This window comes from Nelumbo lutea, chromosome 2 (genome assembly GCF_056320005.1).
Source record: "Nelumbo lutea isolate HS-2025 chromosome 2, American lotus-T2T, whole genome shotgun sequence".
NCBI classification, from domain to species: Eukaryota; Viridiplantae; Streptophyta; class Magnoliopsida; order Proteales; family Nelumbonaceae; genus Nelumbo; species Nelumbo lutea.
The window spans coordinates 19759684-19787403 of NC_142685.1; the positions used below are offsets into that span (position 1 = coordinate 19759684).

Here is a 27720-nt window from a genome sequence, read left to right on the forward strand (position 1 = left end):
AATAACAGTAATACCAGGAACCAATGCATAGGCCAGAATCTGAATGGGTATGGATTCGGATCTTACCCGACCCGCATACAGCCTTACTGAGTACTGGCAAACGCATGAATCGGTGACCATCAAGCAACCGTTCGATCTACAACTTCCCTCTGGCCAAATGGCTAATGGTCTGGAAACTGCAATCAAAGACATTATTAAAAGTCCGACAATCAGAGGGTTAGGATTTCAAACCGGTATGACGGCATTGCATCAACGGCTATCATCGTACCAATCCTAATATAACCAACTCGTTGTTGCTCTGAGACAGAGCCAGGGGCCCAGAGCTTCTTGCTCTTGTGCAAAAACCAAGCATTGATCGATCCTCATGGCGGCTCGGTTGTTGCAGAGGCGGCTGTCTTCCATCTTTCGCAACAAACAACCTCACGTCGCCCTCCTAAACGGTAATTGGCATTCCCCTTTTCTCTCTCTCATACATACATACAGAAATTTCCATTTTGATTGAAACCCTAACGGAATCAAAATAAAAACGGAGAAGGCTCCATCCAACTGATAGGTACAAACCTTTATTGTCATCTGTGCTTTATCGAATACCTAGAGTTCAGTTATTGTTAAAACACTGGATTCGGCATATGTATGATAGTCTCTTATTCTCAGTGTTTCCTTGTTTTCGTGTCGTCTCCGAGGGCGTATGTTGGAGTGTGAGCTTCAGCCAAAGCATTGCAGCATTCTTAGAGCTCTAATTAAATCTCATAAGCTACCGAACTTTGCTTCGATTTTGTGTCCTTGGTTTCCCTTATTTCCTTTGCTAAAATGAACGCAGAGAAACAATCCATTGGTAAAGAGGAATTACAGAAGCATCAGACTGGACTGCAAAAGATTATTAAGTTTGTGTCTAATATGCTTAATAATATGTGTTTTGTTGGGTACGATGAGCTGTTATGTAATTACGTTCTTTAGTTCTTTGTTTAGTGTACGAAATCATTTCAAGGAATTCGTTTGTTTCATTTTCCAGACACGCAACATCTTTTTACTAGTTTGGTTTTCAGTTCAACAACTTTTCAGAGGTTATCACTTGCTTAACCCTTCTATATTCCTCCTCTTGCTATGTATCAGTTCTTATTATTAAGTGTTAACTTTGTAACCTTGCAGTACTTTGGGTTGACCCATTTTATTTTGATCAATGAAAAAAGTTAGAAAACTATAGACCTTAAAGAGATTATGAGAACAAATGTATAGAGACTAGAGAGGAATATTAACAATTTTGTGTTTTATACTTTTGTCAGCTTCCACATAGTTCCAACTTCTCATGTAATTGGTCCCTTTTATATCAAATTATCAATTAAGAATTTTATTTCAAATTCTACTTTCTTTGTTTTCTTTATGTCTTCTGTTATTTTGCATTTCATATTTTATCATTACTTCATTTGGTCATATGGACTCCAATTTATGAATTATTAATTCTGTTTTCATGTCTGGTTTATTTTTTATAATGTGATATTGGCTTGTAAATTATCTTCTTAAGTGCTTTTGAAATCGTCGATTCATTTTTATTTACCCATTGTATCATTAGAATTCAACCATTTATCCCTTCTATAATTTATGCAAGTAATATGCACAATAAATATCTCATGCTCCATTAGAAACCCTACATGACTTAAAATAACTAGGCAAGTTGAGTCAATAGAGGGGACCTGTTGTGCATTATTCTAGAGAAAGAATATTGGTAAAGTCCCTAGAGAGATAATATGGCGGATCTTGAAAAAGAAAGGGACTCCAAATAGATATATGGACCTAATTAAGGATAGGTATGAAGATACAACAACCAATGCTAGAACACCTGTGGGAGAGACATCAGATTTTACAATTAAAATGGGTCTTCACCCATACACTTAGTCTTATTTATTTGCACTAATCATAAATGAATTGACTAAACATATATAGGAGATCCCAAGGTGCGTGTTATTTGCTGATGATATCACTTTGATTGATGAAACTACTGAAGGATTTAAGTTAAGTTTATGGACAAATACCTTAAAAACAAAAGGCTTTAAAATTATTAGGGCTAAATTAGAATATATGATATATGAGTTTAATAATAATAGGAGTGCAAATTTGTTATATAAATTTAATAAGTCGCATTATATGGTGACATTGAAAATCTGTATGTATCGTACAATGCGGTCCAATACTTAGAGATATTTTGAACATTGTACGAGTGGTATTCTTTCTAGGGGCTGTGCGTTTAATATTTATGTTTATGTTCATTTAGTTTCGTTTGATTCAAGTTGTTTTTAACTCATTATGAACATGAGAACTCATTGATAATCAGGACATCATACTGAATGGCATATAAATGGTAAGAATCAATTGAGAGAACGTGTGCATCTCAGACCAGCGACTTACCACCAAGAATGTGTCATATGGTGAGATTTGACAGCTCTAGATGGACAAGAGAAAGGCCAGTAGCAACATGGCTTATGGTGGTTAGAAATCTCTAGACGAAAATGTAATGTAGTGATGACTGGTGAAGCAAGAGTCATGTGGCTGTTTTTCTGATAAATGGGCTAAACCTTAGGACAGTTCAATTGTATTTTACTAGGATAGGCAGTGGCATATTAATGCCCTACTCTTTCCCCAAAGCACCTATTTAAATTAGGAATCATCGTTTCTCTGGTTCTGTATCATTGTGAGTTGCCTTTCCTTTTTTTTTTTTTTTGAAAAATAAGTTGCGTTTCCTTTATTGATTTCGTTAGTTTTGTGGGCGTGTGGCTCCAGTATGGATTTTCCACATAAGACCTTAACATAGTCACCGTATTTCTCAACAGGACCACCATGGCAGTGTCTCCCCTCAACAGAGGCTTTATTTGCTACAAATGGACAAGCTGTGGTTATTGATAAAAGAAGAATCCAAACACAGGCAGAACCAAATAAGGTGGATGAAGCAGCAGAGGAACATGAACCTTGCTCCCAGTCCTCCCACAGTTTGAGCCCCACAACCAGCAGTGCTGTTAATTACACAGCATTGTCTAACCTGAAAACATCCAAGCGACATGACCTTGCAATGATATTCACATGCAAAGTCTGTGAGACGAGGTCCATCAAGACAGTGTGTCGTGAATCATATGAGAAGGGTGTGGTCGTGGTACGCTGTGGAGGCTGCAATAATCTACACCTAATTGCTGATCGGCTTGGGTGGTTTGGAGAACCAGGCAGTGTTGAGGACCTCTTGGCCGCCCGTGGGGAAGAAGTGAAAAAGGGTTGTATTGATACTCTAAATCTGACACTAGAAGACTTGGCTGGAACAAAATCTACAAGCTAAAAGTTAAACATCTATTTGTAATTTTAACAGTTGTATTCTAGAGATTGGCACTAAATGCTCTCCAAGAGTATTACGATCAATTGAATGAATAAATTAGCCAAGCGACCCAGGCCTATTTTTCTTGAATGAATCAAATGTTACATTTTAGCTTATGTAGGAAGGGTAGATATATCATATGTCCATCACAGCCAGAGGTGCCCATATAACCTAAGAGTTATGACACCCATATCAAAGAAACCTTTTGGTAAGCAAGGAAGGAGCTTATTCGTTTATGACAATGTCATTATTGTTTCAGAAAAGAAACGATTAGTTGGTGCCTTGGGTCAATACTAGATTACCAGTTAATGACGTGGGCAATTGCTATTTGCCAATTTGAGCCGAAGACTTCCGCCACATCCAATTGACGGTTCTCCTTTACTGATAGTAGCATTTACTCGCTGCTTCTGTTTTTTCATTGGAAAATTCATAAAACGCTCTGCTGACCTTGGTCTTATTCCTTGTGCATTCTATATGCCATGATCGTTGTCACCAGCCCAACCCAAAGACCCTGGTCCCTGCCCCCTGGCCTTGTTGACTCAATAATAAGCAGTTAAGCATCCAATAGTTGAGATGACCGCAAATTGCCAATTTCAATAGATCGGGAAAACCGAATCCTTTTGGAACTGAGGGACAACGTATGACATCTAGCAAAGCACGGTAATTAGGTAAGAGTGGAAATGCACAACAGATGACACTTCATGGAATTACGGATGAACTCAACCATGGACAGACCTGGGTCAATATTAGTGAAGACTGATTTGAATTTTTAAAAAACGCCCTTTAACATCGACCAAGCATGCCAAATCAGAAGCAAATTCAGCTTTTCCCTGCTTTAGATTAAAAACTAGGTGTCATTTATTTGTACAACATTCACCTCATTCTGATTTCTGCAACCACTATTGTAGGCAAATTAGAGAAGTGAGTACATGTTAGAAATTAGAAATCTGTACATGAAAGAGAACAGAGTGGAAGCTTTCCAGATGGAACCCCGGCGTATTTGATTTGACCCTCTCATTGTGGCCAACACGAGGGTGTTCTGACTACTTCAAGATAAAACCTTTCCCGGGTACGATCTTCCCACTGATGACTTGGTTTTACGCTCCCTAGGGTATGGATAGATGATAGCAAGTTCACTAACACGCCGCAGAACAGATGGGGGTATGGGACGATAAGCATGCTTTCGCCCATGCTCAACCTGCATAATAATCATCTGGCTTAAGCATTCACATTTAGGTAAAACTACCAACAACAGGAGTTAAATAACAGGACGACGTGCTGCCAAGTACATAACTGATACTAAAAAGATTTTAACAGGACCAATTAATTTTCCATAAATGAACCTTTATTTTCCACCAACAGAACCTTTACTAGATGTATTTTGACTATGCTGCCAACTATGCTCAATCAGACAATCACATTCATCACAGGTAAAGAAGAGATACGAAATCATTAAATGCAAGTTTTAATATGTACTTGTTTTTCTCAGAACATTAAGCCGCGATGGAAAAGATCCATACACCTTAATCACAGACTCATAGCATTCGTGTTAGATGTACCCACAACCTAAAATTCTATTTACTGAACATCGATTTGGGGTCTCTAAGGTAGCAGGCAAACAGAAAAATATAAGAGCTAATGTCCAGTTAAATTAATTAAAATACCGGTGTAGATACACAATTTCTCAAGGGGCAGCCTATATATGGTTTTCCTCCTTCCTCTTATTCAACATAAATGAATACCAAGCTCTCAGACATAAATGAATAACAAATGTACAAAGTTCTATCCATTCACAAAATGTTCATGGGTAACAGCGACTTCAAATATTAAGTCATCTAGGCTCAGTTTGGAAAGAGTACAAATACAAATATGTACAGTGCAAACACACACAAAATAATACAAAATATAAGGTTTTGCACTCTACAAATTTGTATTTGTACTCTTTCCAAACTAAGCCCTATGGATAAAAGAACGTATGAAAGAATTCACAAATCAAAGAACTCTCTTTAAATATAATTACTAATTTTGGATGTGTCCTCAGTTCAATGCCCATCAAGAATATCAGCATAAATATTCGACACCTAGTTACTATGGGTTAACAGAACTTAACTAATATTTCTTTCAAGGTAACAACGATATCAATAAATTGATTCCAAGAATTTCTTACCAATATGGGGTCTGGAGAGGGATAGATGTAGCAGCCTTACCCCTGCACATACAGAAGCTGTTTCCAAGATTTGAACCCCCAGGTCACAATGGAGCAACCTAACCATTGTGTCAAGGCCCACTTTCAATTTCCTACTGAAAGTAACATTCTAGCTATCCAATTAACCCCGCTGACAGAGGTCCCTAAGGTGTGAATCCAAACTGAACGGATGGCCAAAGAACCCTTTTAGCTGGGGTTTGTCAATTATATCGGTCAAAATCCAGAAGAGTTTGCCATAACTGCAAACTTTAGTAGAAGTAGCAATGACACCCACAGATGCTATACATGCAGCCCGTGGTGATAGTGTGATACATCAAAGGATAAACTTCAGGTTTTTCTCAAACAACATACAGCATAGACAATTTAATACTTTAGCAAATGGAACAATCACAGCCAGAAAACTATGAAATTCTGGTTACTCCAAAAAAATGAGAAATCATAATGTGTTTCCCATACATGAAGTTGAATCCTGATTCCTGAACATACAAAAAAGATAAAGAACAAAATTTTAAGGAACTTGTAGAAACCTACCATGTGGGTAGATAACTACTCAATAGTTGAGATGATCACTCAGCGTTCCTCCTATGGAGGCACAGGATCAAAATCACATAACTGCAGACTCTACGTGATAAGGACAGTGGACCTCACAAGAACCTTGCTCTGTCCCCAACCCTTTAATCCCCCAGTAATGGGTATGTTGAGTTGTGCCTAGAATTCTTGTCATGACCCACTCCATATGACCTAACTCGTATTTGTGGAGAAAAACCCAAAGGCAAAATTTCAGTGGTCTGTGGTGGAGGCAGAGTGCAGTATGGACCTGTTACATTTTTAGCTTATAGGTCTGACCAGAGCATGTTATGCTATGTTCTTAGGGCTTTCTCTATTATGTAAAATCTTTGGCGTGTATGAGAACATAGATAGCAAGTTAAAGAATGATAGCTTGGGAGTAATAGAGTTTAGGGTCTTCTGAGAAGAAAAGAGCTGAAGAGGTTGCTCAACTATCATATCCTCCAATGCTGTTTTTCTATAGTGGATTTCTGCTCCATCACCAATGGACATAGGCTATAAGATCCCGTATCATGAAGATAGGGGGCTGCCACCTGGGCAAAAAGAGACAAGGTATGTGTATTGGCTTAGTTTCTGGGGCAAGCCAAACAAATTGTTAGATTCTTTATAGTCAGCCTCTTGACCAAGAGAAGAAGGAGAGGTTCTGGTAATGATGAGGTTGTTTTGCTCTCCAAAGTATTGAGAAGAGATAAGTTTGAAAGAGAAGGTTTTGTAGAAGAGGAAAAAAGTATCTTCTGAGTATGTTCTTCACACTCATCTTGTTGGATGCACAAGGATTTCATTTCTTTCAGTCATCCAAGGGTATTTTAGAGGTTTTTTCACCCATTTGGCTAGAGTTTCTACCCTATCTCTTTATTGAAAATTGTAATCCACTATTTTTTTGGTGAGGGGTTGGTGTTTTAATCTAAGAGGTTTTTTGCTCTTGATGTTGTAGTCTCTAGTTGAGACTAAAATATGTTCTTTCCATTGTCCTTACATGGTAGAGATTTTGGAGAATGTCCCATGTTTTTCCCTTCAATGTAAGGAGATTTTCTATGTAAACTTGCATGACTCTAGCCATCATTGTGCTTGAATTATTTCCACAAATAGTTCTATTAAAATGACCATTCTCAACATCATTGGAAAAAAGGAAAACTTTCAAATTTATAATTCTTTTGACAAATTCAGGCGATGGGTTTGCTTTGCAGTAATCTATACTAGAACATGCTTTATTTTTTTTTTATCAATTACTAGAACATGCTTTATCGATCATTCATTAGGCATTTAGTACAATCTAATAACCAAACTTTTAAAATATGGAGATCATTGATGAAACTCCAGTTAATAATAAATAATCGAAGGATCCTTTAGTGAAAGGTATGTTCAACTTAATCATGTAATGGATGAGAATGCATCATTATCATGGGACCACCGAACTCCAATTGACAGAAAACATGTTTCGTAGCTCAGTAAACTTTTTTCCTTCACAATAGTTTGACGTGCATCACCTTTTTGTTTAAGATTATTTTCAAGGCAAATAAGCTAAATCTCCAAGTTTTGTTTTCTAAAACCTATAAATTTATTTATTGTATTTTATAGTAATTATTTTCCTTAAAGTAGGTCATCATTTTGCACAAAACACATAAACATCAAATACAATCATTTCATACAAACATCATTTCCTCACTCTTAATCATTTTATTCTTGGGCCATTTATCTTCCAAGCCAAGCCTTCCTTATTTAGAAACCACACCTTATTGCAAACAAAAATCCTGTTATTTTATTTAAACCTCAAACCCTTCTTCCACGCACATGTTTCCTGATGAACCAAACAGCATTTTGAGAAAACATATCCAATGAATTTTCTTTTCTCACTCATCATCCTAGGGACCAAATTCTTGAATAGTCTTTAAAATCTAACTTTCAACAGAATAAAACAAACCTTGTATAGAACTTTAGCATCAAACTTCCAACAAAATCGAATCGTGATTTTGTCCTCACAACACATGCAGTCGTGCATTGGGAACGTCTTCCCATGAATGAAGGGAAAACATACAAGTGTGGAGATGTTCCCAATGGATGGCTGCAAGTGTTGTGAGGACAGTAAGGACCAACTTTGTGATTACAAATTCCGATCTCAACAAAATCACAAAGACCTTAGAAGTCTTTAGCATTTCATTTTCAATTTCTAATTCAGGACTGAATACACACCAACAAGCCAGATAAAACATCTTTGAAAGCATCAAGGAGCACAAGATGCTAAAAAAAACATGGATCCAAATCACTAAATTCCAACCAAAATAAACAGGTAGACCTGTGTATATTTATAGAAAAAAGACACCTCTCAATGAAAAAAAAATAGCACTTAATAGCTATCCTAGATAACTTAAATAACTAATTCCTGTGCCAGCCAACCCTGCTTGCATTAAGCTCAGCACAAATTGTAGGTTGTAGGCCTCAGTAAAGGAGGGGGTTTGTGAAGGATAGTATCCAAAACAAAAAAATTTTATATGCCCCCATGATCATGAATTAGGAATAGAATATAAAGGAGGATTTATATAGCTGATGTATAATTTGGTAAGGCATTCTTTAAGTATGCTAGAAGTCCGGATCTACCTACGTACAAGACACTACATACTCACATCAGGAACATCTCAGTTGCCATTCATGGGAAGATGCTACCAATGCACGCCTGTAGTGTCTGGTGGGTACATGTGGGTAGTGCCCTTGTGGTAGCAGATACAAGCTCATATGTTAGTCAACTTAGAAATGGAAACTTATGTTCACCATGTACTCAAATTCCTAGACCACCAACTGCATGTAACAAACATAAGATTATTTTCATTATTTCATGTTGTCTTATACATTTCCTTTAACTCGATAATATAATGGTTTAAAAATTATGTAACAGTAAAGTCATCATGTTTAAGTAGTACTTACACACATATCACAACCTTCATCACCCAAAACCAAGGTTCAAACTTCAAAGTCAACCAATACTGAAAATACTCAGTATTTTTTGAACCTTGCTCAAAACCACCACAGCGTCTCTTCTGAAGAAAGAGAATAAACCAAAAGAAAACCAACCAGAATACTAACCTCTCTCTTACTCTGCATCTGAGCACAGCTAGCTCGTAAAAGGTTTCGCCATTTGTCCTGTATAGTGCTCAAGTCATGAACACTTAATGAAGGAAATATAAATAAATAAATAAATATATAGGACCCGTTTGTTTGCAGGATTAGAGGTCTGGAATCGGAATTGGAATGGGTCAATCTGATTCCTACTGTTTGGTTGGGAGGAAAAGGAATCCCATTCCCATTCCTAGTGGAATGGCATTCCCCCATTTGAGGGAATGGTCATTCCCTCCCCCTTCCTTGGGGACGAAATCCCATTCCAGCTTACTCCAATTCCTGTCTGAACCAAACAGAATACGGGAACAGACAATTCCGAGGGATTTTAATTCCGATTCCGATTGTGAACCAAACAGACCCATAGTATTTAAACTACCTTGAGATCAACAGATGTGCGATAAGCAGATGAAGAGAACAAGAGCCTCTTTATTTCTGTCCATCTTCCAACTCCATACTGGGAAACTCCATCAATCAATTTCATCACCTCAGAAAGAGTCCATAGCCTATGATGTTTTCTCCGAACCCCAGCTTTTCCACTTCTATTTGTAGTGACATTATCATCTGACATATCATCTTGTGATTCAGAGGGAGAAGTTTCAATGTAAGAATTCCTGTTAGGAACTGAGGACAGCCTGTCCTGCATCTCATTCTCAGATTCACATCCCTGAGAAATGTATTGATGATTAAAGGTTTCTAAGTGGAACAACTGAAAAATCAATTTGACACAATATACAGAAAAAAGTGATTATGGAAAAGGTGCATCTATAAGCAAAAAATTATTAACAGTTAAACTTTCGGCAACATATAGATCTTTCTACTGATCAAATATTTAAGATTTTTTAGGATACTTGATTTACTGTTTGATAAGATTAAGCACTCAACTGCTTTGAAATGCTGCATGGAACCTTTTAGAGGATGAAGTTTCAGACCGTTAGTGTCAGATACACATCAGATTTCAAAACCCAATGGATTTAAAGGACACCTCCATGTAACATTTCCCTTTCTTTCCTTGCTTATATGACATAATTGAGCAGCTAATGTACATAATGAACGACACTTTTTTATAAAATATTATTAACTAACAACAATTAACTTTAAACCTTTTAACTATAGGTAATATAATGTTAAAAAATGGCTATTTTAATAGTTATTTAGACATGTCTAAGACCTGTTGTCTTTTCATCTTGTTAAGTCAGATTCCAAGACACCTTGAAATCTGAATCTCATATCCATATCCATGCAGTACTATTTGCTTGGCCCACCCACCAGTCCACCACCAATATTGTGAAAACTCCTATTTGGACTCATCAACCAACCAAACCCCATCCCAGCCTCAACCCAAAAGCTTAGCTCTGATTGTTGCTCACTGCAGAATCCTGGACCTTGGAAGGGCCAAAACATGAAATAAGAGATGGTGCTCTCAGACTCCTTATCCTTAGATAACTTGTAGCTGTATTATAGAATATCCACTTCAGATTGGTTGAACCAGATTTATTGATACTATAAAATTTTGAGGATGAGATGCTGTTAGAAATGAGATGAACAAGGACCGAAAAAAAGACCAATGTGCATAAGGGAAATGATGCAAAGCCAGATTAAACCACAAAATCAACACAGCTCAGCCTTAATCCCAATTATTTGAGGTCAGCAGGTCAAACAACAAATTCCAGAGAAAAATGGAGAATACCGGCCCAATATCAAGACAAATATTTTCAGCACTAATGATGAAAATGTTTTTCATTTTTGATAAATAATGATGCAAATGTTTGCTCTGCCTCCAAAGGCAGATCAACAAGTGCAAATAGAGACCAACATTTTTTTTTCCTAATGGATGAAATGAGATTAGCACATTGAGACGGTTGCAGTGGCAAAAGCTTAAAACAATCAGCACCAAGAAGCAAGAGGATGTCAAAGATGACGACAGATCCAAATCCGAATCACAAGACTACCCACCATAGGACCATTGAATGCAAAAAGGACAAACCTAATTTCATACAAGCCCTCTGTTATGAAATAATAAAAAATAAAAAATAAAACTGTTCATGTTTTTTTTCATTTTGTTATTTGAAGATTCTATGACAGTCTGAGACAAGGTTCATGATGCTATTGCCCTATACTGAAAGAATATGGACTTCCACCACTCATTCCTACTTGAATCAGGGAAGAGAAAGGATGTGCATACTTGGTCTCACTTATTTAGATAGAAAGAAAAGGGTGTATGTGTATGCATTCCCCCTTGGCGGGGTTCCACCAGGATTCTAGAGCCATAGCTCTTCCATTTCCAGCACTCACCCATTTACTGGACTTGGAAGATTGAAGATATCAGTTTCAAAGGGTAAGGGGGTAAAAATTGAGCTCTACTAGTGAACATCTCTCCCAGACTTGTTTCAGCTTCATTTTACCATGATTGTTTGCTTTCCAACACCAGAGGCTTTTCCCCTGGTCTTCTTTTTCCTCTTGGGACAAGCCTACATTTTTTTACTCACTACTTTTTTTTATTAATAAAATCATTTTGATTATGTTATTGATCCAAAAAGAATTCAGTTCACCATCTTCAATTGCCATGCTAATATATCAAAACTCTAGTCCCCTAACAATTATGCTTGGATCCAAAAGATTGAATCTAATCAATAAGAGGACTCAACACCCACTGCTTAACGACTGAGGATGCATTATGTTCATGGAGTAAGCATTCAACAAATGCACAAGCGTACACAATTTGAAATTTATTAAAGGTAAATGGTTAAATTTATCATTAACCTGTTTTTATGCCTTTTTAATTTAACTATCAGTTACCATGACCCTGATAATGATGCATATAATAGGGTGCAGCATATGTGAATATATCTGCCAATTCAGACCTCACATGTTGACATCTCTAACAAGTAACTCAGGCAAGAGACCCTCTCAGTATCAAAAGGCTGCTTGATTGGACTAATTAGATTATAAATAAACAGCATTTCCAGAAGCAATGCATGAAAGTTCCCTAAACTATTGTTACAAGAATGTAAAAAGGTTCACCAGCCATTTGAAAACAGTTGAATTGGCTGAACTGAACAACTAGTTACTTTGTCTTTTGGTGAATAAGTTGTTCAGGAGGTTACACACTCCTTAACAGCTGAAACTGAAGTTGGGTTGATTGCTATACCCTCAAATATTGTATTTTAATTATATTATCCACATAAAGCCAAAGCAACAAGTCATTCAGTTCACCCATTTCAGCTGTTACCAAATGGACCCTTATTACATCAGATTGACCAAAATGCTAAAGGACCAACCTAGTAGCATCTTCAATCTTCATAACACCAAGATGTAAGGTAGAGGAGATCTCCAACAAGCAAATAACATGAAAATTTTCCTTACCAAAAATGTATTCTTCTTTGGTCGTCCCTTCCGCACCCGAAGACCAAATGGAACTTGAATACCTGTTCCCCCAAGATAATCCTGCCTACATACCAATGACATTGTTCCAAATCGTTTCTGGTTATTCTGGTTATGGGATTTAGCTCGCAAAATCTTATCCCTAGAACCTGTAGGAGCTTCTAATCTTCCATTAGAATACCTTGGTTTAAGGTCTGATGATTCTTCAATGTACCTCCGAGTAGGCTTGCGTAATCTCTTTGGGGTTACAAGCAGACCTCTATCACCCAAACCCAATCCCACTTTTCCATCCTCAGGAGTAACAGTCATCAAATCATTCTCAGTAGCCAGATTTTTCCTTTCCACATCTTGGCGTAGGGGTTTAGCCATGTTTCCCAGCATACTCGTGCAAAGAATAGGCATTTTTCCACACGAATCATTACTAGATGTTACAATCATGTCAACTTCATTCTCATTGGAAGATGTTCCACTTTCCAGTAGGCTTGATACATTCTCAAATTCAATAAGATTCTCTAAACCAAATGAGATACGGCGCTTAAGCCACTGCTTGTCCTTTACAGATGTTTCCCGTCCAAATGTAGTCCTAAAAGCTTCTTGAAGTTCACGAATTGTCATCCTGTCAAGTAATGATTCATTTTGATCAGATGTCGATTCTTGGACTGGTAATGTCACTGTTGAAGACTCTGATATCTGACTACCCCTCTTCTTCTCACTCAAGCATGAGGGTTGACTTTCCAGCCCCAAGTTTACAACATTAGCTCCTTTGCATGAACCATAGTCCAGATCAGGAATTTTGTCATCATATTCAGTATCTGTACAAAGTAAAAAAGGAAAAATGATTATGAAGATAAAATAACAATGTAGATCATAGAATAAGCAGATCCTAACAGAAATTGGACTATAATCAATTTTCAATCCATATGTATATGATCACAACAACACTTACCCAAAAGGAAATCATCACACGGGGTAGATAGGCTATTTGGTATATGAAGATCTCCCTCTTCAATGCCATGCAACATTCCATCAAGAAACTACAAATACATCAACCTTATCAAGACAACATCAATATATAGTGAAATATGACCTCAGATAAGTGTTTTCTCCCAAATTAAAAGTAGGGCCTGAAACAGGAGCTGATACCAAAGGACAAAGATGTAATTGAGGGATGCATTCGAACAACAAGACTAAGAGGATGGGTGTGCATGCATGTAATGTTTCCATGTGTAACAAGTAAAGTTCCAAAAACAAAATTGCAACTTCCAGGTCTGAAGAACATTTATAAATAAAAATAAAATAAACACTAAGTGCATCCAAATGACATCCAATATTTGATTTGGAATACAAAAATGCATGACAGCACCTTAACATGCATTAACATTTTCTTATTCATTAAAATAAAAAGAAAGAAAGAAGATACAAGAATAGGTGATAAGACATCACTGAAAACAGGCTTAAACACCTTAACCATCCTCCTCAATAGCAACAACCCCAACATAATCAAATCCATAACTCCCAATTGAATATAACAAACAAAAAAGGTTACATTCTGCACTTCTAATTTCTAAACTCTTTTTTTACAGTCTGTACTTTTAAGCTCTTCAAAAGGAAACACTGACATTACTAAAATTCTTGAACTTATGGCCCTATCCTAGAGCCTACATATCTTCAAATTTTCATCACTTCTAACTTTTTCTTGAAAAAATAATTCACTTGTTGACCATCTAGCCTACTCAGCATCAAACTACTCTTTTCTCAATCTCTCCCTTTGTTCTAACTTCAAAAATATTTTTCTTGCATCCCCCCCCCCTAAATTTAAATATGACCCTAGCGCCTTTCCCATCCGGATTTCTCAATCACCCTGTTTAAATATACTTTCTTGTCATACATTAACATTTTAATGAAAGGCAACAAACCAACCAAGCAATGGTGTACATAGTTGAACTCAAACATCAAACAAAGGCTAGTACCCCCATTATAGATGAACACAAGAACATTCACCTCACAGAAAAAAAACTCCACCCTTAAGAATTCATTTGTGCAAGTAGCAATGTTCATCCTTGAAAAGAAAACACCGTTCCTAGCAAATGTTTAATGAGGTTACTCTAACACTTTCAACAAGAATAATAGTTCAAAGAGGATACATTCAAAAGGAAATTGAACTCCAAAATTTTTACAGGTATAGATATATTTTTTACAAGTAGGAAGAAAATTTGTCCAATGAGGGAGCAGAATTTGTCCAGTGTTTAGATATATTTGTCCAGTGGTATTTGTTCAGTGTTGATTCTAATTACTGTTAGACCACCTCTAGTATGGAACAATTTAAAAAATACCATCTAATTGGTAAGTGTGCAACAATTTAAAAATACCATCTACAGACTATAAAGGACATAATTGGGGGGAGGGGGTCTAAACAAGCAAAGCACTAGTCATGACCAAAAAGTGAAGATGAGGGAGCAGAAAGGTTTTAACTATGATATTGTTCCACTGCTTGAAACCCCAATTTGCAGGGTTATGGACCTTATGGTAAAGACACGGTGGTTTCAGTATGGTAACCCCAAGCATTACATTGAACATCTATTTTCTACAACGCCATAAAGATACTACAAATCAACCCATAGTTCCAGCATGTACCAAGTATTACATATCTTTTATCAGTATTTAAATATTACATATTTTCTTAGAAGCAATTACCAATTAGCTAATGGTAACAGCATGAATCCACTTTCTTTTCAATATCAACAAAATTATGTTGATCATGTTATTGATAGAAAAACAAATGACCAAACCATTCATGAGTATTGGTGGTGCTTGTGGATTCTACACAAATTCTAAGAAACAGCAACACCTCCCTAACTACTAGTTAATACTTAATAGCCAGTGATACAACAGTTAAGCCGAAGGATAATTTTATAAGGCAATTACTACAAGCAAAAACAAAGGACTTTTTGGCTGGGTGGATAGCGGAGATGGTAGAGATGTTGAGAAAAGTAACACATGGAAAGTCATGAGACTGCAATGTATAAAACCAGGAAATAAATGCATGTTTTGTTAACCTTGGGGGGTAAGCACAACAGCAACAGATGAATAACAAGACAAAAGGTCAAGTGCAGATGTTTTAGTCACATACATCAACAACCAGTGGATGCCCTAGTACAATGGGAAAAAAAATTGGTGCAGGTTTAGACAACAAGGACAGAATAGAATCAGAAGGGCAATGATTGTAATAAAGAAAACTCTTCTAGACTTAACAGAAACAGAAGATATGTTCCTAGGCAGGTGAAATGGCAAAATATGAACCATGCAACAGACTTTAGCAATTGATATGACTCTTAGTTGAGTTGACTTTAGTTTGTGACTTTGTGTTAATATAGCATCCTCAGACTTTCTTTTTGAACTTTTAAAATTTTGATTTATGAATTCTTAAATTTTATGGGTTAGAAATTTGGTAAGCTAAATATAACCCAATCGTGACCTTTGTTGATGAGATGATACCCGTAAAATTAGAGCAAGATTGGCAAATTGGGCAGGTGCATCAGGAGTTTTATGTGATAGGCGAGTACCACTTAGATTAAAAGGAAAAATCTATAAAATAGTTGTAAGGCCAGTGGTGCTGTATGGCAGAGAGTTAGAGCAATCAAGAAAAAAAAAACGTATCCAAAATATCTATCAAAAAAACATATCCAAAAAAAAAAAGAGTGGCAGAAATGTGTATGCTGAGATGGATGATTGCAAAAACTAGAGGGGATAGGATAAAAAATGAAGTCATTCAAAGGAACCTAGGAGTAGTTACAATAGGTGATAAAATGAGAGTATGAGACAGTGTAGACTAAGATGGTTCGCCCATGTGCATAGAAGACCATCAACAACATCTGTAAGAAGTGATTTGTTGCAAGTTAAATGGGCTAGAAGGGCTAGGAGTAGGTTTAAAAGGACATGGGTAGTAGAAAGAAATGATTTTAGCACCAATAATTTAACAATGGATATGGCATTAAATAGGAAAGAATGGCAAAATAGAATTAATGTAGTCAACCCCATATAGTTGGAATAAGGCTTGGAGGAGAATGAGAAATTTTGGTAAAAAGAAAATCCTTTTGCATGTATAGATAAAATTCACAGCACCAAGTGGCAGGGCTAGTGTTTGTGTATTCATGTGTTACTATGGTTTGTAGTCCCAAGAAGTGCTAATGTAGCTGCTGACAGTTTAGCAAAATAAGGAACTTCTTTCTCTGATTTAGTTTGGAGCTGTCCAGAACTAGGGTCTATGTTGTAACTACTCTGATAAGATATCCAATACCTGAACCGGTCACAATGGTCAGACTCGTGGTCAACATTTTTCTCTTGATGAGGAATGAAACTTAGTACTGTTTTTTTTTTTTTATAAATGAGTATAAGTTTTATTAAACCAACAGATAAGAGTTATAGGCAACCCAAGGAAAGGCACAAGATGCAACCTTTCCTTTAAGATTGATTGTTGATCACAGAATTACAAATTCAAATGAACATAAGTTACAAGGTAGCCCAAAATAAAGAATCATTAGCAAGTGAGTCATCCATCGAGTTTGCTGATCTGCCTACCCATTGGACTCTAACTGTCATATTCCTTGTTAGCCACTTATCTTTTTTAAGAAGATCTCTATAGCCCCAGATCACAAAATCCAGATTCAGCAACCATCCCACAACCACATGAGAGTCCCCTTCAATAAGCAAATTCTCTATCTCTAGCTGGTTTGTAAGCTGGATTCCTTGTACAGTAGCGAGCAGTTCAGCCCTTATAAAGTCTCCCAGACCCACAGGATGATACTACTATCTTTATTTCTCAAAAACTCCTATGCCCGAAGGTCCAGGGTTACCTTGGCCACTCCCATCAAAGTTCAGCTTAATAAACCCCTCCCCAGGTGGCATCCATTCTACAACAAATTTGTTCTTCCTGGTGGAAGTATTAGCCACTACTAACCAACTGCTCCATAGGTCATCAAAGGAATAGGTATCGAAAAGGTTTAATATTTTCATCCACTGAATTGCCCTTGTCAAAACACAATCTTTAACTTCTGAAAAGCTTCTTTCCTTTTCAGAAAAAAATTCTGGTGTTCCTTTCTTCCCAAACAATCCACAAGATAGTTGCTCTAATGCACTTCCACATAATTTTCCCTCTCTTTGCATGCCATCCAAAAGTAGACAAACTAAACAACAAACTAAAGGTTCCACCTACACTCAAACAACACAAAAATCCAAATCCATAAAGTTGCAACAAAGGAACAAGAGTCAGTAAGTGGTAACAATCCTCATTCGGAGCTTTACAAAGAACACACCAATTTGGTCTCTTCCTTTGCAGGTTTTTGAAAGCATTAATCTTACCATAGTAGACTTCCCAACCAAAAAAAATACAATCTTTGGGAGAATGGATCTAGTCCAGATTTTTTAACTGGGAAACCCCAGATAGAAGTAGAGCAATTGCTTTGTAATCACTTCATGTGCAATTGCTTTGTTTTTCCCACCTTTAGCCTTCTAACCCATAGGATCAGGTAAAGCAACATGGTTGATCATTAGCTTCAATCAAGCTTCAGCCAATCCTATAACAGCAATTAGTTTGGCACACAAACAGTGCAGTTGCAAACTTCTCTTACCTCAAATTGACTTCCCAAAGACAGAAAATTGACAATTTCAACTTTTCAACTTAAAAGTGACTGATGAATTACCAATAGTGCCAGAATAATAGATCCAACAATATTTTAGCTCATAATATAAAAAAGTAATATGATAAACATACTTCAAACTTTGATTCATCTCTCTGCTCCTCGGAAGCATATTTGTCCAGCATACCTGAAAATTAATCACATAAAAATACCATACCTAAATTAATGAAGCAATTAAAAAACGAATACCAATGTCATTATACACAAAAGAAAAACTTAAATATCATAAGCAAGACAAATAGTGGATAAGTAGACACCACAGTTGCTGAGGCACTATGGCAAAAGCTAGGTAACAAATGACAAGATGTCTTTGCCTACTTGATCACCACTTAGACAATCATTTTCTTACTTAAACACTAGTTAACCATACTTTTTACCAAAGTTTTATATGACAAAATCTGTTTTAATAGTTGAAGTGGCAACCAGGATAACCCTAATTCTGCCAGAGAGAGATCATGCTATGAGAGAGAGGCAGAGATTCCATGTTTGAATGAGCTGCAGGAAAAAAGACAAAAAATGAAGAGGCACTATTCTGGTTCAATTAGAAAGACAGAAGAATTAAAACAGGAAAAGAGACAGAGATCATGCTCTGTATTTCAGTATTCACTAAAACTGGAAGAGAAGGAAAAGGCCTTTCCATGGCAAAGCCTACTCGCTGCTGTGGTTTGCCCTACAAACATTTTATGGCTCTCCGAATGAAAACTGTTAACTAATGATTCTCTTTTAATCACTTGTACTCTAGTCCTTTTACCCTTGTATACAAGAAGGATACAGTACAGCACTTTAGCTGGCATATGCTACCAGTTAGGCAGTTACCCACCCATATATGGCAAGGACATGGCCATACAAGCTGCTTGATATAGAATATACACTAAAAATTTGAAGTATCCATAACAATACTGTGCAAGTATCAGGATACCAGAGGTGAATTACACCTAAATTTGTGGCAAGCTCATGAGGAAAAAAATACAACAAGGTACAAGGCACCCCCCCACCAAAAAAGAGTCCTTATTGTCAAAATGCATTGACAACTATGGTAGCCATTAATTCATCTTGGCAACATAGTTCAAGAAATGTAATTAATACCAACCAAGCCTCATTTCATACTGAGTGAAAAATTCTAGTGTGTTAAGAGAACCTAGTATGAAGTTTCTTGAACATAAAGCAAAGCACCCATTAATAATGCAACATCTGCACCATCCATCTGACAATTGTGACAGTATTATGATAAAATTCATTGGAATATCCCTCTTTACTGATTTATCCCCAAACAAAATGATTAGCAACTCTCTAAAGGTTCTACAACATTGCAATACAAGAGGGGAAACATAGACAGAAAACAAAAATCCTCTACTTTCAAATGGGTCCAAAAATCAGCAAATAACTTGGGTTATGCAATGGCCAAAACAAAGGGTGAATAGCTAACAAAAGGGGTGCTCAACACATTGATGTATTTAATTCATTCTTCATATCACAACCAATAAAAACTTGACCATTAACAATAAAAAAAACAGTATAAAGGATATCCATAGTGAGAATAGCTAAAAATATGCAAAAGAAAAATGTGGATTATAGCACAAACCAAGTGAGAATAAAAAATGGGGTTCCGTGAAAAGGGAACATCACAAATAAGGAAAATCTTCAATCGATAAGACTACTACCAGTATCAGTTTTCATATGACCAAAATCAGCAGCACATGGAAAATCATCAATTGCTAAGCACTCCACTGGACTCCCTGAGTTGAAGCATAAGATGCCATCCACTAAAATTTTATCATTTCTTGGCTCTGCTAATAAATTCTCAACTTCCAGCTCCTCTTCTGTGGCAGCAAAATAGGATCCATCTCCTTCCACCTAGAGCGTCAGAAGCACAATGAAAAAGTCGTTCAAAAGGAAAGAAAATAAAGAGTATATTAATAATAAGCAGGAAAATTGAAAGTTAAAGCAACATCAAAGGTGTAAACATAGTACAGGAGCATCTTCATTAATCTCCAAAAGAGAACAGGTAATATATACAAAACAGGTTATGTCAAGCACCCCATAGTTTGGTTTTGTCAGTGCAGTTCATACTAGAGAAAGGATAGCAGATTTGGGGTGTGTCTAATAAGTCAACCACACCAAGAAAGGGCTATTTATATTAATGAAATGTATAAGGACACTTCTGTCCTTATAGTACAATAAGTATGTACAGAGTAAAATAATAGAAAATGAACGGTACAATAAGAAAGTAAAATTACAATTCAACCCTCAAACTGATGTAGAGGCACTACCATCAGTTTGCCCATGAGAAAGGAATGCCGAGCCATAGTCATAGCCTTTGTAAAAATATATGCCAATTGAAGAGTATAAGAGACATGAGGCAATGAAATGTTGCCAGCAATACGGAGATTTATCATGAAGTGACAATCCACTTCAATGTGCTTCAGCCTTTCATGGAAGACAAGATTAGAAGCAGTCTTGATGGCTCCTAGAGTGTCAGCCGGTAGAAGAACAAGAGAAGACTGAGCAATATTAAGATCATGTAGGAGCAACTGGAGCCAAATAGTCTCACTACAGCGCCTTTTGCACCCAGGCACAAAAAAGGCACAAGAGCCAACTTGCGCCCGAGGTATGCACCTTTTTGAAGCAAGGCACAAAATAAAAAATAAATAAATAATAAAAAAGAGGTCAGAAAATTCAAAAAAGATGCCAAAAAATCAAAAAAAATATATTATAATATAATATTAATAAAAAATATAAAACTTACATTTTCAAATTAATGTTTTAAAAACCTATTATCTAAAACTAAAATGCATAAACATAACATGTAAAGCGTATTCAAATGAAATTTTAAAAATAAAATCAAACATATAAAACATTTTCAAGTATGTAAAGCCCACAATCTGTTTTTTTCCTCAATTGCATTACTTAAAGTAGCTAATGTCATGTAAAACATGACATTCCTGATTCTACGAGCTGCCTTTTGTGCCACACCCCCCGAGGCAAGCCCATGTTAGGGTCATAAATTCTTAATTTCCATACAAAAATAATGATTTTATAAATTTAATTGCCTTTTAAGAAGATATTTTATTAAGATGAACGAATGAACAACATTAGAAAATAGGGGGTTCACCGACCTAGCTGCTAGGTCCAAAAAAAAAGCAAAAAGGCATAAAATTTTCAAAAGGTGCATGCCTGAGCTAAGGCGCAAGGTGCATCAGCGCCTTTTAAAAGTGATGTGCCTAGGACCTAGGTGAGGCACCTACTCTAAAATGTGCCTCGCTTGTGCGCTTAGGCATGCCTCGAGAACACCTTCGAAATCACTGTAAGAGAGTCACCAAGAAATATGCACCACCCAATGGTAGATATCCTAGTATACGAACAACCAACCCAATTGACATCAACATAAGAAGATAACTCAAGTGATGAGGTGGAGGAGAAGAACACACCATAGGAAACAATTCCCCTGACATATTTGATAGTACGGTGTATAGTTGTCATGTGAGGTTGATGCAGTTTAGAGACAAATTGACTTACAATCTAGATTGCATATGAGATGTTTGGGTGTCATTGTGAGGTAGATAAGACTGCCCACAAGCTGACGATACAAGGTGGCATCTTCTAAGAGAGGACCATCATCCTTACTCAACTTCAAATTGACTTCCAATAGGGTATCAACTATCTTCGTGTCCATGAGGTGAGCAAGGTTGACTAGGTTTGTGGCATATTTCTACTCACCAAGGAAGTAGCCACTGAAATTGTGATGAACTTCCAACCCAAGAAATATGTAATTGGTCCCAGACCTTTCATCTTAAAGGATTGGCTGAGAAGATTCTTGAGCTAATGTATACCATCCTAATCATCTCCAGTTATAAGAATGACATCAACATAAAAGCAACAATGTGATACCCTGAGAACGTTGAGATGTAAAGAGAGAATAATCTAAAGAACTCTGAATGAACCCAGCATCTATGATCACAAATTGAAAACTATCAAGCCAAGCACGAAAGGCCTATTTAAGGCCATTAAGAGATTTCTTAAGGCGGCAAACTAGATTATGCTCATCACAATTCTCAAATTCTAGAGCAAATAGACATCCTAGTCTATGCCCCCTTCCCCTTCACTTCCCCAATGCACTGGTCCCATATCAAACAACCATCAGGTGATAAGGTGATTGTATGACCATGTTCAACAACTCTTAAATTGATGGTAAGTCTAGGAATAAATAAGGTTTGTGGTAAATTGAAGGGGGAAAAGCAAGAGGTAGATAAGGTGAGATCATTACAACCTACAATATCAAGTTTCTCACCATTAGCTATAACAATGTGATTGTTAGAAGGGAGAGAATAAGATGACAGACCACATGTATCTCCCATCATGTGATTGGAAGCACCAGAATCTATGATCCATAGATGACTAAGAGAATAACAAATAGTAGGTACACTTAACAGACAAGCCGAAAGCAAAGAATGCAAAGGAAATTGCCAAGGACATCAGCTGCCAAATTTTCTCTTCAGTCATAACATTTGTGGTATCATTCTTGATCTAAGATGTGAAAGATGAAGCATCATCTAATCCCTCAACCAAAGTCTGGTAAACCTTGTGATGATTCTTTCTCCCACCAAATTGATTTCCTTTAGGTGGTCTTGTGGGGCATTTAATGATAATGTGCCCAAATTTCTTACAGTAAGTATACGTATTCTTCTTCCTACAATGGGATATCACATGTCCAAACTCTTTGCATTCGTAATACTGCACCTTGGGTAAGTCCTTTGGTCTGAACTTATAAGTAATTCACCCAAAATAGTATCAAGAGATGGTATGTGTCTCTACATAGAATCTTTGATCTTATTACCCCATACTTAGGTCGAAGATGCATCAAAAAATGCATTACTTTCCTTTTGTCAAAATGTTCGTTCAGAGTCTTGATTCAACAAGATGAGGACATTTCACTCATGTGAATAAGCTCATATTCTGTCAAAGATTTGACAAACCCTATATAGTATTCCTGAATTTTTCCTATCACCCTAGCTGTAGGAAAATATCTAAGTTTCAAAAAGAATCTTGAACACTAACAGCACAATTTTTATCACACACTATTCCACAATATTTCATTAGGTCATAAAATATTAACTTGATTGAGTACCATTCAACATTATAAACAAAAAAAGCTAAAAGAAATGTTGGAAGCTTCTGAAAAGAAACAAAGAAATATTTTTCATAAAATAGATATGATGTGGTCCAAATTGCCTAGTCAAACACTGAAAACCAGATGAAGTTTGTATCTGCATACTAATTCAGAGAAGAGATTTTCCACCCTTATGTAAGAGACTTCATACCTGAACAACACTTGAAGTCATGAAGCTGTCTCCCGGTACATCCACTATGCTCCCAGATCCACAATTCTTTTGCCAACTTCCCAACATTTCTTCTAAATGTCAGTCACGTTGGTGATTACAAAACAGAACCACAATGAAGGGGAATGCATCAACATTCAACATCCATAAAAAGGAATTTCTGCCATGTGCATCAAAAGAACTCCACTGCAACAGCAAGTAATTATGCATTTGATTATCATACACTAATAAAAAGCTAATGAAACAAAAGAAGTTCATTGATAAATGAAATATAAGAATTCAAACTGATCATAGACCAGCAAATGATAAGCAACTCATTAATGACATCCGATATTAATATATCCTTCTATTTTCCAGCTTAAATCGTTTCCATGTGGAAAGAGCTTGTTCTTCTCTCCAACAATGCAACACACCCAAAACCAAAAGGGGAAAAGGACAGCTCTACTCTCATTACACATACTTGAAGGTTTTCTTTCAGTAAACCATTACACCTACATTCATTTACAGAACTACCTGGCAAGGGCTGTAAAGTTATAGTAAACACAAAAGAAATCATGGAAGGAGGTGATAACTTCCAAGTGTGGAAAGGCAACCTTCAACCAAAAGCCACTGCCACTTCATACATCAAGACTCTTTCTCTTCTTTTTGCTTTTGAAGGGAAATGAAAAATATCAAAAGAACAAAGAAAACATTACGTGATAAGCAAACCTGACAAGCTCCATCCCAAAGTCAACATCCCCAGGTAGCCCACTTTTTTATGGATACCCAGGTATCCCACTTACAAACTGAAACCAAGACACTTCAACCAAATTAACTTACACCACTACCCAACCATAACATTTCACAGAAAAACATGTAATCCAACTAAGCCCCTGGCATTTCCTTCAACCCCAAAGCACACCAAAAGTCATCCACGCAGACTTTGAACAAGTGAACAGTGCAGCCCTACAGCCCTACTTTGAAGATTTAGTTGCTTGATTGATGTCTTCTTTACTTCTTTTAGTTCAACTCTTGGAATTTTTCACCACTTTGTTGGGACCCACCCCAAACAAGCCCCCTTTCAGCTTGGCAAACACTTTCGAAACCAGAACCTGGTTCCAACACTTTTGACTAATAAAACATCTAACTGAGTTGGGAACTTTCTCCACTTCCTTAATGAATATAAGACAGGATTCCAGCTCTTTCCAGTTTTGCGGGTTAGACATTGTTCCAGAAATTAGAATCTGTAGTATTACCTTAAATTTCTGGAATAAGATATTTGTCCCTGGAATTTTTGGCAAGTTAATTAAAATACAGCTTACCATTCAGTGCTCCATCTCTTCCTCTTTCTCGCCCCCCCCCCCTCTAGCAGTCTAGCTGCTATGCTCCTAATCTCTCTTTCTCTCTCATCCATCGAGAATAGAATAAGGTCTTGGCCCGTTTTCTGCCCCCCAATTTGTATGGAATAACAAAGAAGAAAAGTTGTTCTTTCTTCTTTTCTCCCAGAAATAGCATTAGAAATTAAAACAGGGGCTCCTCGCCAAGTTTTGCTTGCTTGCTGAAGTTTTATACCTCTAGAAAACTAATGCTCTTTTATGTTTGATTTGTTGGTATTATTCATGTAAAATTTTGTACTTCTTGGACCTTTTCTGCAAATACTAATATAACATTGTAACACCTAAAAAGAGAATTTTAAGGAATACAATATTAGTATATTACCATACATTCAAAAGGCACCAGCTATAGTTGTTTTCCCAATTTTTCAAGACAAAGGTAGGACATTTTTCTGAGAGGTTGTTTACATTTTTTGTATCATTCAACACCTATTTCATGCATATAACTGTTGCTTGCTCTAAAGTCTCCACCCATGCACAAACCACATGCAACAGTTCACATCTAAGAGGACAGTAACCGTGGCATCCAATTCCAACAGTTGCATGCATCTGATGTCAAATTGACAATAACACATCATGAAATATACGAGATTAGTGATGTAATTATCAGTTTATATACATACATCATTGCAGCCGTCATTTTCATCATCAGCAAGAATAACATTTCGGCAGCTATTATAGGTAATATCAGATACCCACCATCTTTTGCTTTTTTGGGTGGGAAGGGCTAGCGCAGACAGTTGTCAAACGCAAGTCCGGGCTCCAAAACCAGGTCAATGAAAATACCATGGAAACGCTGGAACATAAGCATCCCACTGTCCAAGGTGGGATTGTGCATGATGAGCCCTGCCATGCAGATCCCACTTCAACGTAGGCTGTGTATGTTATGGTTACATCTGCATAGCTTAAGTGCTACCAATTTAGGAACACCAAATAAACAAGCAGGACAAAATTCAATTTAAGACCACACACTATGGTCATTCTCACCATCATGGCCATGACTATTACTCTATGTACCAAAACTGCATCCACTACAAAGGAAACATCTGAACACACGCATGCTACAACACCAGATAAATCTAAAAAACTGAATAATTACGAGGATGCATAAATACAATCCGAAGTAAAGAAGGAAACGAACACTCAGAATCTAATCACGACAATGTAAACACAAAGACAATTTAAATTCCACGTGCTATAAGTTGCGCAAATCGGGTTGCCGGATTTTAAAATTGTTAATTAAATGGGGCTAAGACTGAAGTCCGGGCCCCTTCAAAATTGGAATGCCCAACACGACGACCCAAGTTGCACTCCAAGAAAGCAAGTACTGCAAACTGAAAATTCTCCATTAAGTCAAGCAACGAACTGAAATGATGCAACCACAATATTATGGTGCAATCATCCAAGTTTACATAAAGTGAGTATCCAGGATGAAGAGCCTCAAGAATCGTAACTGAAAATCGGAAAGAAGAAGAAGAAACAAACAACAATAGTATATTAAAAAAAAAAAAAAAAAAGGTAACAAACAGACTGACTCAATAATCAAAGAAGCAAAACGAGGTCAAAGAAACGGTGTTGCATGTTGAAACGCTTACTCCAAAGAGAATATCAGCTCGAAGAAATTAGAGTGAAAAAGAAGAAATCTTACCTCATCTTGTCAACGAGATCTCGAGCGAATGTTCGAAACGGAAGACCAAAATCCTCAAGTGAAAGCAAGCGAGAGAGACAGCGAATGCGAGTGAAAGAGAAACTGGACGAGAAAGAGAAAGAAAAAGAGAGGGAAACTAAAAAAGCAAGGAGGGAAGCTAATGTGCTTTACCTTTTCCAGAGACGGACTCCAAATATTTTTTCCAAAATTGAATTAAAATCCTTCCTTCAAGTCCGTAGCGACGACACGCGTCAAGTGAAAGAACGGTTGTTGTCCTTCCGGTCCACGGTCGTGACTACGTTGGTCCTTATCCCTGACGTCGGAAACGGTGCCGTTAACGTGGTGAAGAAGAAATGCGGCGCTCGGTTTAAGAATCTTAATTAAGAACTTAATCATGTATTAATCAAACCTTAAACCACGCTGATGTACTAAACGAATCTACTTTTCTTAGCGTTGTTTGGTAGTGAACTAAAGTCGTTGGTCGCGTGTGGCTTACCTGCTCCTAAGCAGCATGGATTAGTCTAACGCTTCTCACTATTAGCTTCCTGATTTGGGCCCATCTGATGGCCAGACCACGTGAATTGGTTATGGTCCAAAAAGAAATATTGGGGTCTAATCAATCTCAAAGGAACGCGGCCCATCAGATGGCCCTGACTTTTTATACTAATGAGCTTTTTGGTGGGCCCATCAACTTTTAGTCAATGGGTTATGGAGAATTTGATGTCACCAGTCATACATAGTATATATTATTAGGGTGATAAACTTTATTTGTTACTGTAATGGATTATTTTATGTTATATAAGTAATGGAGTTAATTTTCCAGATTATTAAGAATTATAATGATGGCCTTTTCATTCTCGCATCTTCTTGGGTAATTTGGAAATGGATTTGTCCTAATGGCTCCATTTGGAAGAGCACAAGTGCAATTATGTAGAATGCAAAATCTTGTATTTTGTATTATATTATTTATATTTGTATTGTATAAATTTGTATTTATACTTTTTTTTCAAATTTGGAAATGGATTATTTTATGTTATATAAATTTGC

General features: G+C 36.8%; 2 protein-coding genes across 4 annotated transcripts; one reads left to right on the forward strand and one right to left on the reverse strand.

Annotated features, from left to right (window-relative positions):
• The first annotated feature begins 2443 nt into the window (after positions 1-2443).
• On the forward strand, positions 2444-3319 carry ZR3 (Zim17-type zinc finger protein). The gene is made up of 2 exons (XM_088969890.1): positions 2444-2483; positions 2826-3319. The coding sequence occupies exons 1-2, from the start codon at positions 2444-2446 to the stop codon at positions 3317-3319; spliced, it is 534 nt and encodes a 177-aa protein (XP_088826016.1).
• An 846-nt stretch (positions 3320-4165) lies between these two features.
• On the reverse strand, positions 4166-26986 carry LOC148869011 (uncharacterized). Of its 3 annotated transcripts, XR_016107563.1 has the most exons (10): positions 26674-26837; positions 23635-23838; positions 19978-20170; positions 18391-18443; positions 13567-13654; positions 12603-13432; positions 9616-9903; positions 9207-9263; positions 8750-8921; positions 4166-4553 (listed from the first exon to the last, which is right to left on the reverse strand). XR_016107563.1 is itself a non-coding variant. In XM_088971409.1 (9 exons), exons 2-9 carry the CDS (start codon positions 23719-23721, stop codon positions 4404-4406), a joined length of 1746 nt encoding a protein of 581 aa, XP_088827535.1. In that variant the 5' UTR covers positions 23722-23838; positions 26674-26986; the 3' UTR covers positions 4166-4403. The 3 variants fall into 3 exon arrangements, 2 of the variants coding, with proteins under 2 accessions (XP_088827535.1, XP_088827536.1); XM_088971409.1 differs by lacking the exon at positions 8750-8921 and having other exon boundaries at positions 26674-26986; XM_088971410.1 differs by lacking the exons at positions 8750-8921; positions 9207-9263; positions 9616-9903.
• Between the last annotated feature and the right edge of the window lie 734 nt (positions 26987-27720).

Excerpts from the sequence above, each read along its gene's own strand:
- ZR3 (XM_088969890.1), top strand. The coding sequence starts at position 2,444 with ATGGACAAGAGAAAGGCCAGTAGCAACATGGCTTATGGTG. Across the intron at positions 2,484-2,825 it reads TAGCAACATGGCTTATGGTG|GACCACCATGGCAGTGTCTC; the intron begins GTTAGAAATCTC and ends ATTTCTCAACAG.
- LOC148869011 (XM_088971409.1), bottom strand. The coding sequence starts at position 23,721 with ATGTTGGGAAGTTGGCAAAAGAATTGTGGATCTGGGAGCATAGTGGAT. Across the intron at positions 13,433-13,566 it reads GTGTGATGATTTCCTTTTGG|ATACTGAATATGATGACAAA; the intron begins GTAAGTGTTGTT and ends TACTTTGTACAG. Across the intron at positions 4,554-9,206 it reads AGATGCAGAGTAAGAGAGAG|GTTGAGCATGGGCGAAAGCA; the intron begins GTTAGTATTCTG and ends ATTATTATGCAG.